The 15,883-nt window shown below is 39.8% G+C and overlaps 1 protein-coding gene across 5 annotated transcripts in view; it reads right to left on the bottom strand.

The window, feature by feature from the left end:
• Window positions 1-15,883, bottom strand: part of smoc1 (SPARC related modular calcium binding 1) — a 223,256-nt gene that overhangs the window by 63,666 nt on the left and 143,707 nt on the right. For 4 of the 5 annotated variants that reach the window (XM_039741047.1, XM_039741049.1, XM_039741050.1 and 1 more), the window contains exon 6: window positions 14,459-14,548. In XM_039741047.1, coding sequence (XP_039596981.1) covers window positions 14,459-14,548 — 90 coding nt within the window. The remainder of the gene's footprint in view (window positions 1-14,458; window positions 14,549-15,883) is intronic. The other variant, XM_039741048.1, reaches the window with a different exon arrangement.

Genomic DNA, 15,883 nt, shown 5'->3' with positions numbered 1-15,883 from the left:
ATTAAGTACAACACTGGTGCTAAAGCAAGACAGTGCAGTTGCAGTGAGTGAATGGCCAATTCATTCCAATTCTTGTTGATTAATGCTGGAGGGAGAACCAAGATATGTTGAAAACTTAGAACTCATGGATCCATTAAGCCTTTTCTTAAATTACATACTCAGTGGTTGTCATTAGCTGAAATGAGAATTCGTGTCATACATGCATTGGGTCACTTGACCGAACTTTCAACTGCTACAGGATACCTAGAAGACAGCAAAGGATATAAGTGGAGTCTTTCTGTTAACAGATGAGGGAAGGAAGACTGCAAACAGTAAAGATATCTGTGTAATTTCTCATCTGTGACCAGAGAATTACAGTAATGAGGACAGAGGAGAAGTGACACATCTGTTATTTGAATTGCAAAGGTGGACACTTAGGTGTATAGTGATTTTATTTATTTACTTATTATTTTTTTATTCATACTACAACCTTTTTAGTCTAACACTAGATCACTGTCCCCAACTCTCCTCTAACTGCCACTCCCCTGTGTTCCACAGTGCTCTGTGAGGTTTAGATAGATAGATAGATAGATAGATAGATAGATAGATAGATAGATAGATAGATAGATAGATAGATAGATAGATAGATAGATAGATAGATACTTTATTAATCCCAAGGGGAAATTCACATAATCCAGCAGCAGTATACTGATACAAAAAACAATATTAAAGAGTAATAAAAATGCATGTAAAAGCAGACAATAACTTTGAATAATGTTAGCATTTACTCCCCTGGGTGAAATTGAAGAGTCACATAGTGTGGGGGAGGAACAATCTCCTCAGTCTGTCAGTGGAGCAGGACAGTGACGGCAGTCTGTCACTGAAGCTACTCCTCTGCCTGGAGATGACACTGTTCAGTGGATGCAGTGAATTTTCCGCGATTGACAGGAGTTTGCTTAGCGCCTGTCGCTTTGCTACAGATATTAAACTGTCGAGCTTCATTCCTACAATAGAGCCTGCCTTCCTGACAAATTTGTCCAGGCGTGGAACGTCCTTCTTCTTTATGCTGCCTCCGCAGCACACCACCACGCAGAAGAGGGCACTCGCCACAACCGTCTGGTAGAACATCTGCAGCATCTTATTGCAGATGTTGGACGCCAACCTTCTAAGGAAGTATAGTCGGCTCTGACCTTTCTTACACAGAGCATCAGTATTGGCAGTCCAGTCCAATTTGTCATTCAGCTGCACTCCCAGGTATTTATAGGTCTGTACCCTCTGCACACAGTCTCCTCTGATGATCACGGAGTCCATGAGGGGCCTGGGCCTCCTAAAATCCACCACCAGTTCCTTGGTCTTGCTGGTGTTCAGGTGTAAGTGGTTTGAGTCGCACCATTTAACAAAGTCTTTGATTAGCTTCCTATACTCCTCCTCCTGCCCACTCCTGATGCAGCCCACAATAGCAGTGTCGTCAGCAAACCTTTGCACGTGGCAGGACTCTGAATCGTATTGGAAGTCTGATGTATATGCTGAACAGGACTGGAGAAAGTACAGTCCCCTGCGGTGCTCCTGTATTGCTGACCAAAATGTCAGACCTGCAGTTCCCGAGACGCACATACTGAGGTCTGTCTGTAAGATAGTCCATGATCCATGCCACCAGGTGTGAATCTACTCCCGTCTCTGTGAGCTTGTCCCTAAGGAGCAGAGGTTGGATGGTGTTGAAGGCGCTAGAGAAGTCCAAAAACATAATTCTTACAGCACCACTGCCTCTGCCCAAGTGGGAGAGGGATTGGTGTAGCATATAGATGATGGCATCCTCCACTCCCACCGTCTCCTGGTATGCGAACTGCAGAGGGTCGAGGGTGTGGCGGACCTGTTGCCTCAGGTGGTGAAGCAGCAGCCGCTCCATGGTCTTCATCACATGTGACGTCAGAGCAACAGGCCGAAAGTAATTCAGCTCAATAGGATGTGATAACTTTGGGATTGGGGCGATACAAGATGTTTTCCAAAGCCCTGGGACTCTCCCCTGTTCCAGTCTCAGGTTGAAGATGTGCTGTAGAGGACTCCCCAGTTCCTGCGCACAGGCCTTCAGCAGTCGTGCCGATACTCCTCAGCTCTCTGCTCATCTGCGCTGCTGTAATTGTGGGTTTATTACGCACACATCATTTTACAGCCGTACAAACTAGCTTGCAAGATGAAACTGTCAGGGAGATGAGATGAGCTCAGTGTTACACAATGCTGAAGTTCTGATGTGTCCTATTTGGTAATGATTCAATATTCTGGCCAGGGTCATCATTCCCAAGCAAGTAACTTTTGCAGTAACCGTAATCGTGCTTGTAAGCAAGCCAAATGTTTCCATGTTTGGAGATTGCATGGCGAAAGTGAAGGTATAAAAATTGAACAACTTCATGGGATTCCAGAAGTTACCTACGGACAGACTGAAGACATGTCTGTGCCTAGGAAAATGCTTTCTCACACTCTTATCAATGACTGCATCATTCTTAGGTCAAGTATAGCTTGCCTTTTCTAAATATATACAGTGGGATGCAAAAGTTTGGGCAACCTTGTTAATAGTCATTATTTTCCTGTATAAATCGTTGGTTGTTACGATAAAAAATGTCAGTTAAATATATCATATAGGAGACACACACAGTGATATTTGAGAAGTGAAATGAAGTTTATTGGATTTACAGAAAGTGTGCAATAATTGTTCAAACAAAATCAGGCAGGTGCATAAATTTGGGCACCACAAAAAGAAATGAAATCAATATTTAGTAGATCCGCCTTTTGCAGAAATTACAGCCTCTAAACGCTTCCTGTAGGTTCCAATGAGAGTCTGGATTGTGGTTGAAGGTATTTTGGACCATTCCTCTTTACAAAACATCTCTAGTTCATTCAGGTTTGATGGCTTCCGAGCATGGACAGCTCTCTTTAATTCACACCACAGATTTTCAATTATATTCAGGTCTGGGGACTGAGATGGCCATTCCAGAACGTTGTACTTGTTCCTCTGCATGAATGCCTTAGTGGATTTTGAGCAGTGTTTCGGGTCGTTGTCTTGTTGAAAGATCCAGCCCCGGCACAGCTTCAGCTTTGTCACTGATTCCTGGACATTGGTCTCCAGAATCTGCTGATACTGAGTGGAATCCATGCGTCCCTCAACTTTGACAAGATTCCCAGTCCCTGCACTGGCCACACAGCATGATGGAACCACCACCATATTTTACTGTAGGTAGCAGGTGTTTTTCTTGGAATGCTGTGTTCTTTTTCCTCCATGCATAACGCCCTTGTTATGCCCAAATAACTCAATTTTAGTTTCATCAGTCCACAGCACCTTATTCCAAAATGAAGCTGGCTTGTCCAAATGTGCTTGAGCATACCTCAAGCGGCTCTGTTTGTGCTGTGGGAGGAGAAAAGGCTTCCTCTGCATCACTCTGCATACAGCATCTCCTTGTGTAAAGTGCGCCGAATGGTTGAATGATGCACAGTGACTCCATCTGCTGCAAGATGATGTTGTAGGTCTTTGGTGCTGGTCTGTGGGTTGACTCTGACTGTTCTCACCATTCGTCGCTTCTGTTTATCCGAAATCTTTCTTGGTCTGCCACTTCGAGCCTTAACTTGAACTGAGCCTGTGGTCTTACATTTCCTCAATATGTTCCTAACTGTGGAAACAGACAGCTTAAATCTCTGGGACAGCTTTCTGTATACTTCCCTAAAACATGATGGTGAACAATCTTTGTCTTCAGGTCATTTGAGAGTTGTTTTGTGACCCCCATGTTGCTACTCTTCAGAGAAAATTAAAGTAGGAGGGAAACTTACAATTGACCCCCTTAAATACTCTTTCTCATTATAGGATTCACCTGTGTATGTAGGTCAGGGGTCACTGAGCTTACCAAGCCAATTTGAGTTCCAATAATTAGTTCTAAAAGTTTTGGAATCAATAAAATGACAATGGTGCCCAAATTTATGCACCTGCCTGATTTTGTTTGAACAATTATTGTACACTTTCTTTAAATTTAATACACTTCATTTCACTTCTCAAATATCACTGTGTGTGTCTCCTATATGATATATTTAACTGACATTTTTATTGTAACAACCAACGATTTATACAGGAAAATAATGACTATTAACAAGGTTGCCCAAACTTTTGCATCCCACTGTATATATACACTGCTCACAAAAATTAAAGGAACACTTTAAAGAAACACATTAGATACATCAGATCTCAATATGAAGTTGGATATCTATACAAATAATGACAGGGCAATGTCTTAGGAACAAAAGGATGCCAAGTCTTTTAATGGAAATAAAAGCTTTCTGCCTACAGAGGGCTCAATTGTGTAGACACCCTAAAATCAGAGTGAAATGAAGATGTGGCAGGCTAGTCCATTTTTTCAAAAACTTAATTTCTGCTACTCAAAATGCTTTTCAGTATCTTGTGTGGCCCCCACAAGCTTGTTTGCATGCTTGACAATGTCGGGGCATGCTCCTAATGAGACGACGGATGGTGTCTTGTGGCATTTCCTCCCAGATCTGTATGAGGGCATCCCTGAGCTGTTGTACAGTCTGAGGAGCAAACTGGCGGCGCCTAATGGACCGAAACATAATGTCCCACAGATGTTCTATTGGGTTTAAGTCAGGGGATCGTGAAGGCCATTCAATTGTTTCAATTCCTTCATTCTCCAGGTACTGCCTGCATACTCTTGCCACATGAGGCCGGGCATTGTCGCGCATTAGGAGAAAACCAGGACCTACTGCACCAGCGTAGGGTCTGACAATGGGTCCAAGGATTTTATCCTGATACCTAATGGCAGTCAAGGTGTCTTTGTCTAGCTTGTAGAAGTCTGTGCGTCCCTCCATGGATATGCCTCCCCAGACCATCACTGACCCACCACCAAACTGGTCATGCCGAATGATGTTACAGACAGCATAACATTCTCAATGGCTTCTGCAGACCCTTCAACGTCTGTCACATGTGCTCAGGGTGAACCTGCTCTCATCTGTGAAAAACACAGGGTGCCATTGGTGGACCTGCCAATTCTGGTATTCTATGGTAAATGCCGATCGAGCTCCACTGCTCTGGGTTGTGAGCACAGGGCCCACTAGAGGATGTTGGGCCCTCAGACCACCCTCAAGAAGTCTGTTTCTGATTGTTTGGTCAGAGACATTCACACCAGTGGCCTGTTGGAGGTCATTTTGTAGAGCTCTGGAAATGCTCATCCTGTTTGTCCTTGTCCAAAGGAGCAGATACCAGTCCTGCTGATGGGTTAAAGACCTTCTATGGTCCTGTCCAGCTCTCCTAGACTAACTGCCTGTCTCCTGGAATCTCCTCCATGCCCTTGAGACAGTGCTGGGAGACACTGCAAACCTTCTGGCAATGACAAGAGAAGTTGGATTTCCTGTAGGGGCCAGGTTTCCCCTCATGCTACCAGTAGTTACACTGACCATAGTGAAATGCAAAACTAGTGAAAAAAACAGTCAGAAAAGATGAGGAGGGAAAAATGTCAGTGGCTTCCACCTGTTAAACCATTCCTGTTTTTGGGTGTCATCTCATTGTTGCCCCTCTAGTGCACCTGTTGTTAATTTCATTAACAGCAAAGCAGCTGAAACTGATTAACAACCCCCTGTGCTACTTAACTGACCAAATCAATATCCCAGAAGTTTCATTGACTTGATGCTATACTCTGATTAAAAAGTGTTCCTTTAATTTTTTTGAGCAGTATATATACATATACAGTATATCTATATGCCTGTGACCTCCATCACCCCTATGTGGCACTAAGAGCATTGAGGTCATCTGGACAACTTCTCCTTGTAGTTCCAAGATCTTAAGTCTAGGGGAGACAGAGCTTTCTCACTTGTTGCTCCTAGGCTTTGGAATCATGTTGCCCAGTTGACACGATACGTCAGTGAGTCCGCCATATTGTGAAAAAGTTCTATTTAAACTAATACAGGCAGATGTGGAAACTGGGTTTTCTGATGAAAAAACAATAAGGTTTAAAATAGTATAGTTTACATATAACAGATTTTGGCGAATCGTTTAAATGCAATTATTTATATCCGTTTATACACTAATAATGGCAATTATTGAGACAAAAAATTGACCAATGTCTGAAAGTTAAAATAGTAAGACTTCAACTGGCAGTCAGGTCTTTCTTTTAACAGTGAAATGATACACTCAATGACAAAAATAAACAATTTTATTTTATATAAATTGGCTTAATAATTTCTGAAAACATTTCACTCATTCCTCTCTTAATCTCTCTCTCTCACACACACAATGTGGTTACTTAAATACATACAGGATAGGATCTAAAATCCTTGACACAGAACTGTCTTACATAGCTTTTTCCGTGTGTTGCCAGTGTAATTTGAGAGTATTCAGGCAATATGGTGCAACCTTTGTGGAAGACAGACACAACTAAAGACTTGAGCATAAAATGATGGTTGTCAGTTTCAAACTGTGTTTCCTCAATGTGTTCCTTGAGAAAAAAAACATCCTCTGAACAAATCTCAGCCCGAACAAACTGATTGATTAAAGATACACTGACAGCTTGCCCTAATGTTGACTCTCGGATAACACGCACAGCTCCTATGACCACCTTGACTGTACCCTCAGAAGGAATCATCAAACCTACTTTGTTTTTTAATGTGAGCAAGTGGTAGCTTTGATCATATGATGCCGGTACAGCATCTGTTACCAAACTAGCATTATTTTTTTTTCCTTTCGTTATATTTTTGAATAAAAGCGCACATGTTTATTTAATATTTGGACCAAAATCTTCACACATTATACACTTCAAGTCATTATTAGTATAACAGAAAAAGTTTCTATTTTAGGTATTTCTTGCTTCACATTTCCTATCATCCTACATTTACCCAGATTGTTGTAGACACGGAACACAGATAATACGTATTGTGGCAGGAGGCTGGGGGCCAGACCCAGCCAGGACGCCTGGAAGAACCAGGAGGCATTCGATACATCCCCCGGGTCACGAGGGGGCAACCGCCCTGGGTAGCAAGGGAACCACGGGGAAGCAGCAGGGAGGCTCAAACCCATGGATACCGCCACGGGGCACCCCAAGCCTCATAAAGCCCGGGAGATTGACACTTCTGCCACACCTGGGAAGGTGGAGGAAGGACCTTCCAGGGACACCAGGAGTGCTTCCGGGTGCTCATGCGGCACTTCCGCCACACCAGAAAGTGCCGGCGGAAATCCATCAAGGGGCACCTGGAGCATATCCGGGGCAACATAAAAGCGGACACCTTCCAACAGTTGGGGAGCTGGTGTCGGGAGAAAGGAGACAAGGCTTGAGAGAGTGGAAATAAGGCGGCCCGAAGATGAGCATTGGGAGACTTGGCAAGAAAGGTGATTGGTGCTGTAAGCACAGTGTGTGATGCGGGACTGTTTATGGACTTGACATTTGTAAATAGTTTAATAAATCGTGTGTGGTGGATCTAAGAAGATGTCTGTCTGTGTGTGGTCAGGCTGTCTATCACAGTATGTATTACAAATAATTATATATTATTTACCCTATACAATAGTCTACCTTATACAACTCCAGGCACCTCACACCCAGATAAACACACTTGAGCAGGGAGTATTTTTTGCGCGAGTTGAGCTGCGGAAGTGTTGGGGGGATAGCAGGCTGCCTGCTGCATATGCCGATTGACACATTTCCAAAACAAAACACGCTGATGAGGAGAGGTGCGAAGGAATTTAAGGTGGGCCAGGATTATGAGTTTTTTCTTAGGCCTGAGAGATTCTAGTGTTAAACCAAAATTAAACAGAAGCAAGTATAATCTTCCGCTAGTGTTACTGATATTTTCCATCACTTCTGTACCACATATATATACATACACACACACAAAGACCCTGTTGGATACACTCCCATTTGTCCCTCGCTCTCTTGCTGCCCATCTGTTTCAAGTTCAATGATGATAGATAGATAGATAGATAGATAGATAGATAGATAGATAGATAGATAGATAGATAGATAGATAGATAGATAGATAGATAGATACTTTATTAATCCCAAGGAAATTCACAATTCACAATGAGCAAACTGGATTAAATTTAATTCTAGAATTACTTCTGAGCAGGGCCAGTCCTTTATAGTTACAGCACACCAGACAAGAGCCCTCACTAGTGAACCCTGGTATTTCTGCACACTGTGCTCCCGGATGTTTTAAAAGACTGAAATTTCTTCCCTCAAAACAGTGTGCAGTCCCTCAACTGTAAGCAGTGTACCTTTTGTCCCAGCTAGGAACAACCAGTTGTCATTGGTCAGTGGTATTAATAGTAATAAATGAACATAAGAATACATTTTGTGAAAGCTCCTCCAAAGCTTGCCAATTCTATTCACCTAATTTCTCCAAATAACACTGATTCTAGGTTTTGAAGGCCTCCCAAGACCTACTTGCTGCAACACTAATTGGTCACTTACTCCATGTATACAGTATATGGTCCCTGTGTAAAGAAAAATATTATAACATTGCTGTAAAATCTCTCATGAGTTTCAATAATAAGGACTGGTATCCACTGTACTAATTAATTCATTTAGTAATTTTAAACTATCCAACCATATCACATCTTAATCTTTGTCTGATTACATTGCAATAGTCCTAAAAATATTGTCATTGGTACTGAATATTTGGTAAAATTCAAACTTACATGTCCAGACAACAAGCAATACATTGCCACTCGCTGGCATGTTGATAAACAAGAATGTAATGGGGAAACAGACAGCAGAGAAAATCAATTCTCCAAATGCACTTGACAGCCTAAGGCCTTGTTCACACGGGCGCTAAGTTTTTGGATAAACGAACTTGCTCTGAACGTCCTAGACGTTTATGTTGCATTTTGTGGTGGCGATCGATTGACTTCTACACCGGCGTTCGTTTGTCTCTGTCTAACGCCAGCCTGCAGCCCAAATTGTAGTGTGTGTGTTAAACTGTGGAGGCAGTGTCGGGAACTGGATATGAAAGCCCTTGTCATTTTATTTGAGGTGCCTCCTTTCAATATGGACCATTTTGCTATGTTAGATATTAATCTTCTTGTTTTAAAAATACTCGTATCTGGCGCGAGGAGAAAAAATTGCCGCTGCTACTGGGTTCATCCTCTGACTGCACAACGTCGGGTTAAAGGAAGTTTTTTTGTGCTTTATGAAGAAATGCGAAAATTTCCGCAAGTTTTTTAATTACTGTCGGATGTCGGTTACCACTTTTGATTGTCTGCTGCAGCTGGTGCAATGCCACATTGCACGCCCATCAACCAATATGCGACTTGGTGTTAGCCCCGAAGAGACTACTTGTCACTTTGAGGTAAGGAAAGTAGTCGAGTGTGCGCTTACACCGGTGTTATGCACTGAAATGCCCCATAATCGTTATCAAATATTATATTAGAACATAAATTAATAGGTTCATGGTTTACAAATTACATGAGACAATAAAATAAAATAAGCAATATGAAAATATATATGTTGTATATGAAAACATAAAAATATTAATATCATGGGATATATCCGGTCCTCCGAAGCGTAAAATAAACGCGCAGAAAATGAACTAGAAGCGGTTTCCTTGCGTTCGTTGAGTTTTGAACGCCAAGAAAAAGCTGCATGCAACGTTTTTGATGCCGTATAAACGCGCTGCGGACAAACGCACGTCACCAAAGCCCGTGTGAACACTCTCATTGACTCCTACGTAGAAAACACTCGGCGCTTGATCCGCGCTCACCGGACGCTACGAACGCAAAAACGCCAATTTTAACGCCCGTGTGATAAATGAACTCATCAGGTTTTTAAATTAGCACGGTTTGGAAAGTTTTCAGTGAACTGCTAACATCCCCCTATCACCTAACCTTCTCTTTTTCTTTCTCTCTCAGGGGAACAGGCAACACTAACATATGCTGAGTTACCTGTCCTCTGACATCACCAAGATGATGAACTACCTGCTATGCTCTACTGTCCCAAAAAAACCCACCTAACATTGCATGTTCTCACATGCTGATGTTCTTTGAGGTATTGCCTCTAGTGAACCACACACAGTGAGAGGATACAATGCCTCCTAAGGGTAGCCCAGATGATTGAGTTACCCTTTCCTAGTCTGCAGCAACACAAACTCTTGGGTAGGTTGCTTTGCTATGAGTTTAGCAAAATTGTGGAAATTTTTGAGAACTTCACAAAACTCAAAAATGCATTGAAATCAACAAAGGAGGAGGAGCTGAACTAGTTTTGAGTGCTTTGTAATTGTGCAATAGTCTTTGAAGTGTTCGAGGGATAGGGAAGGGTCTGCCAACTATACTGCATCAATTATTACAACCAAAAATGTGAACTGAGCTGTGAGGCAGCAGTGCTAACCAGGGCTGTGGAGTTGGTACTCTGACTACTCAATGGTACCACCAACTCTGATTCCTCCATTTGTAATTACACAAACATATTTACTAAGTTGACTGAAAACACAAATAAAAGATTCAAAGCATTTTATTACTGCCACCGTGAATTATCAGGTTACTTTTTAGCACCCTTGCATGCTAAAATTTGGGTTTAAAGGCCATAGTGATACTGTTGTGGCTTTTTTATATTATCTATTCATTACTACCTATAAATTTAAAAAAGAGGCTATACTGTATTTTTACTAGAAGAAAAAAAAAATGTTTCATTAAATTAGTACATTCAATGAATTTGGAAATTTTTACACATATTACAATGTACATTTAGTAGGAGCCTGTACATTTTTACTAACTCCATCTCCTCTAAACCCAATAATTGCTTACGACTCTGACTCCACAGTACTGGTGCTAACTAGTACATCTCTGTGCCAAAAAACACAGAACAATTATAACAAACAAAACACACTGAACTGTTGCTAACTTTTAATAAGTAAAAAGAAAACAGACATTAAAAGAGATAAAAATTGAACTGTAATCAAAAGGATTTTCACCAAGACCGTATCCACTGCCCATATGTGTTTTATGCCTAACCTTTAAAGAAAATAAGCAGAAACCAAGCTGGCCCTTGGTGTTCACTGGTGTACATTTGTTCACTATATTATACTTGAGTCTTTTTTTAAATTCTATTTACACTGCTTATTTGCCTCATGGGTGGCCAGCACAATTTTACAGCTTTAATTTTGAAATTGGCTCTCAGTTGATTTAAAATGATCTCATTATCCGACAAGTTGAAAGTCTTTAACATACAAGTGTTTCCACATTTTATTTGTGGTTCACTATAAGCAAAATACTTTACATTCCTGTAAAACAATTGAAACTTTTCAGTGAAGTGATAAACTTTGATGTTAGCATGGACTGAAAGATCTGATGAAACTTTGAACTCTGTCTCTGACCAATTAAATTCTCAAAGTCATTTTATTTTTTCCAGCAGAAACAGATTATAGTGTATTTTGAGAAGTAGCTATTTTTGTGCTATAAATCAAATCACTTGGCCTTTCTGTTATAATTTTCATACACAGTAACTACAATCACAGCAAATCAAAGAATTCATGAATATTCTAAAAGGGCTGAAGCAGTACAAGAAGGTCATGATGCAAATGACACCAAAGAGGGAAAGGCAAGGCCAAGGTACAAGATTAAACATTGTAATGTAAGTTGCAGAAAACAAAAGAAAGAAAAGATAACGCTTCACACTGGATATATTTGTCATAAAAAGGTGCTATATGGATGTGCTAAAGAGTGGGCAGGATAAAAAAGGATAGATTATCTTTTATCAAGTGAAACTTTAAACACTGCACCACTTAATTCAAAGTATTTAAGAACAAACATATTTTGCAGTAGAACACACCATAGATTGTGAATTAAAGGCTACAATATTCCATTCTTTGATTGGAAATGATGTCTCTTCATTAATTCTTTCGTTGCAACTCTTGCAAACAATTGTCTATGGTTCTTATAATAGTGATTTGAAGTAAAGAGTGACCTACTGGTACATTAATAGTAGCAGTAGTATTATTGTCACAAGAACAGAGTACAGTGAAATTCTTAAATCAACATTCAACCAGCAATCAGCAGTTCTGCTGCATGGCACTTAACTCCCATTTTCTATATACAGTGGTGTGAAAAACTATTTGCCCCCTTCCTGAATTCTTTTGCATGTTTGTCACACAAAATGTTTCTGATCATCAAACACATTTAACCATTAGTCAAATATAACACAAGTAAACACAAAATGCAGTTTTTAAATGATGGTTTTTATTATTTAGGGCAATTACTTTTTCACACAGGGCCATGTAGGTTTGGATTTTTTTTCTCCCTAAATAATAAAAAACATCATTTAAAAACTGCATTTTGTGTTTACTTGTGTTATATTTGACTAATGGTTAAATGTGTTTGATGATCAGAAACATTTTGTGTGACAAACATGCAAAAGAATAAGAAATCAGGAAGGGGGCAAATAGTTTTTCACACCACTGTAGGTGTCTGCATGTTCTCCCACGTGTGTGGTTTCCCTTCAATGTCCATGCAATTGCTACTAGAATGACTAGTAACTCAAATCTGGCTTTTGTTCTTGCACTGTGTTACTAAATTTCTGTTGTTTTACAGTAATGAAATCTCACATAAACTCCAAAAGGAAAGCTATGAATTACATTTATTTAAACAATAAACGGGACTGAAAGTATGCATATCAATAACAGAGAAGAGGAAAACCAAAATAAATACTTGGAGCAGAAAGACTTTAGATTGTAAATGAGTTTGCCATAAATCGCAAATGTTAACGTGTGAAACTAGAAACTTGTCCACAAGTACAGAGTTAGTTCTATATAGTTGCAAGGCTGTCTTAACTCATGGGCACACTGGGCAGTTGTGTGGGACTTGCTGAGTGGTTGTGCAGGTAGGGGCCCCAGTGTGCTGCTTTGCCCGGGGGCCTATAATGCTGTTAAGACAGCCCTGATGGTTACATGGATGATATTATGTGACATCACTTCCAGGACACATTCCCTGACAACCAGCCATCACTTGTGACAAAAGCAAAATGACCATCATATAAAAAATCCAAAATAAATTTCCATAAAGCTAAAACAACAATTGATAACAAAAGAAACCAAATATTTTAAATCCCCATATTAGAAAACATAGCTAGACCTTAACTAAATAAAAAACTATTCTGAAACCTGGAAAAAATTATCCTGAAAATCCTAACAATAATGAAGTAAAAAGAATCATAACCAGGAAATCTGTATTATGCAAAAGACAAAAACTAATTCTTTACAGAATCTACAATCTTGGACAAATAGGAATTACTGTGGCAACTGCACCAAAAAATGGTGGCAACCATGGAAAACAAGAATGCTGTTGGAAAAAAGCACAGAAAATTTCTGCCTATTGGAAAACAAAACCAAAGTCAAAGACTAATATTAAAAATGCATCCAGCAACCCAAAAAAACTTTCTAAGCCTCTAAACCACCAGGGAAATAAATAAAAATGATCAATTTAACACATTCATATTTGGTACACTCTTTTTTTTACACTTCTATTGTGTTGTATTTTTTCTGGCCTCAGAATATTTTGCCTGCTTGTTTAGAAGACCTGGATTGTGGTTTGTCTCCCATCATATCTTGGTGTTACTGACAAGTACCCGTTCGCCCATATTCGTTATCTACAGTTCCTTGTAGAAATGTATTTACAGTGAATAAAACTGTCCTTAACAAAGCGGTACACAACATCCTCAACTCCAGAACACTAAGAGCATGTTTTGCATTTACTAAAATTACATTTGTAATTTGGAACAATTCATGAAATTCCTGGCATTCTTTTTGCTTTTTCAAATTTGTTATTTTGTGATGTCACTGTGTCAGCACTTTCTAGACAGTTTTTCCTTATAGATGCTGCCAACTCTGTGCATTTTTGCATTGATGTGGCGCTATTGTTGGCAAAGATGTCTGTTGTCAACCTCATGACTTATCATACCTCACAACCCGTGATGTTACCACATTGCTATCACAGAAGGTGGTGGTACATTCAGTTCAATATCTAACATTTAAATCTGCTTACTAAACGTATTGTGGATTCTAGTTTTGAACATCTTACCTGTATTCTATGAACTATGAACTTGCGCTATTCCTTAACATCATCTGCCATGTTCTAGTTTTCTCTTCTATCAACAAATATTTCTACATACTGTAACTGTTCACAACAAATACAAACGTTTGATTACAGATCTGCTCACTAACTCTGCCAAGTCTGCACATTCCTCCCATGTGTTTTAGGAGTTTTTGTTCTGGTTAAGCCCAGATTCCAAAAATGTGTGCATTACATTGAATGACTATCCCACATACTGTACATCTGAAATGTGACAAAGAGCCTTAATACCAGAAGAAATCCCAACTAGAGTCCACAGAGACAGCGGAACAGGGATATAAACCTAGATCCTAGAGTTGTGAGAGGGCAGCACTAGCCAGAACATAATCGGTTTACCTAATTAAACTTGTACTGACTACACATCTTCTACTGTTAAATTCTGCTTACCTTCTCCATCAAAAATAAGTGGTGTCTCCATGGTAGGTGTTGGTTTTGATCCATCATCTGGATTGAGAGTCAAAAAGAAACGAAAAGAAACTACCATTATTGAGGTTAATACAATCTACTCTACAGCACTTTTGAATGAATGGGATTTGCACATGGCCCGGCCATAGAGAAAGGAAGAGATGAGACAGACAGACAGACAGACAAATAGATGCAAAAACAAAACAAAAATATAGCAAGTAAAATCATTGCTTTGAACATTTTTTTAGTATACACTGGTGATTACTGCTAGTTTTGTTGTCATTTATGTTCACATATAATTGTTCTGAGAGTTTCTATTATTGGACTGTCCCCTTATATACTGTGTCCTAAACACTCCCATCTTTTGTCGTGTCAGGCCATCAGTTTCCTTTTTTTTTCTTTATTCTTTTCTTTGAACATTAATTTAAGATGGGGACTTGGTGGTTGAAGAGACAAAAAAAAAAAATACATCAAGCTTCAGAAATTAGGTTTCCACACAGATTTCTAGACTGCATCACTTTTTGGTCTAATATAGGTGTGTCTAACTCAGATCATGGAGGGTCAAAGTGGGCCAAACAATAATGAGAATCAAACAGAGTCAACAAGTGGCCAGCTCACTTCATCCCTATTGAACCTGTGTGTCCACTATACAATATCTGTTTAAACAAAACATTTGAAAAGGAAAGTGCGAATGCCCGAGAAAAACTGAAAATCAACAGCTTATAAAAAATCTGGTGCTGCAGAATGAAAGCACAAAGAAGTCACAGAATCAAATAATATGCTTCCTGAACAGAACAGAAATGCCTTTTATTTAAGAAATTACTTGTATGGAAAATGACAGCCCTCCAGGAACTAAGTTTCAGACCCCTGAGTTAGTTGGTCATCATTTGGCCCCTGGTACATCCCTTTCGCTTTTTTGGCTGCTGGTTAAGGATAAACAAACAAAGCATTCTGAGTTTTAAAAAACAAGTCAACCAAAACAAAGGCAAATGTATTGTCATCCTTAAACAGCAGTAACTGGTAAGTGGCCAGGATGAAACTCTGCGGAATCAGAGTTTGGCACCCCTGGTCTATTGGGGTTTAACAGTTATACTTTAGTAGCTAGGTATTTAAAGGCAGAGGGTGAATAAGGAGAAGGATCAACCAAAATCCTGCCATAGTAACTAACATGTTATTTTACAAAAAGAGCTATTTAACTTACGCTTTAAAACAGTCAGAGTCCACTCCCAATCCTAATGCTGACCATTTGTAATTGTTGCACAGATTAAAACTTTTCCAAACTGTTAACAACCTCACTTTCCATTTGTTGCATTTAAAGAAATTGCCCACTGTGACATCACAACAATTCACAAACGGCACATGTTTAGAAAGACCGTCACAGGTAAAGGATGTCCAAGATACAAACTT

Source organism: Polypterus senegalus, chromosome 18, assembly GCF_016835505.1.
Source record: "Polypterus senegalus isolate Bchr_013 chromosome 18, ASM1683550v1, whole genome shotgun sequence".
NCBI classification, from domain to species: Eukaryota; Metazoa; Chordata; class Cladistia; order Polypteriformes; family Polypteridae; genus Polypterus; species Polypterus senegalus.
The sequence above is the reverse complement of the archived record's forward strand: the minus strand, read 5'-3'. Positions and strand labels throughout refer to the sequence as shown.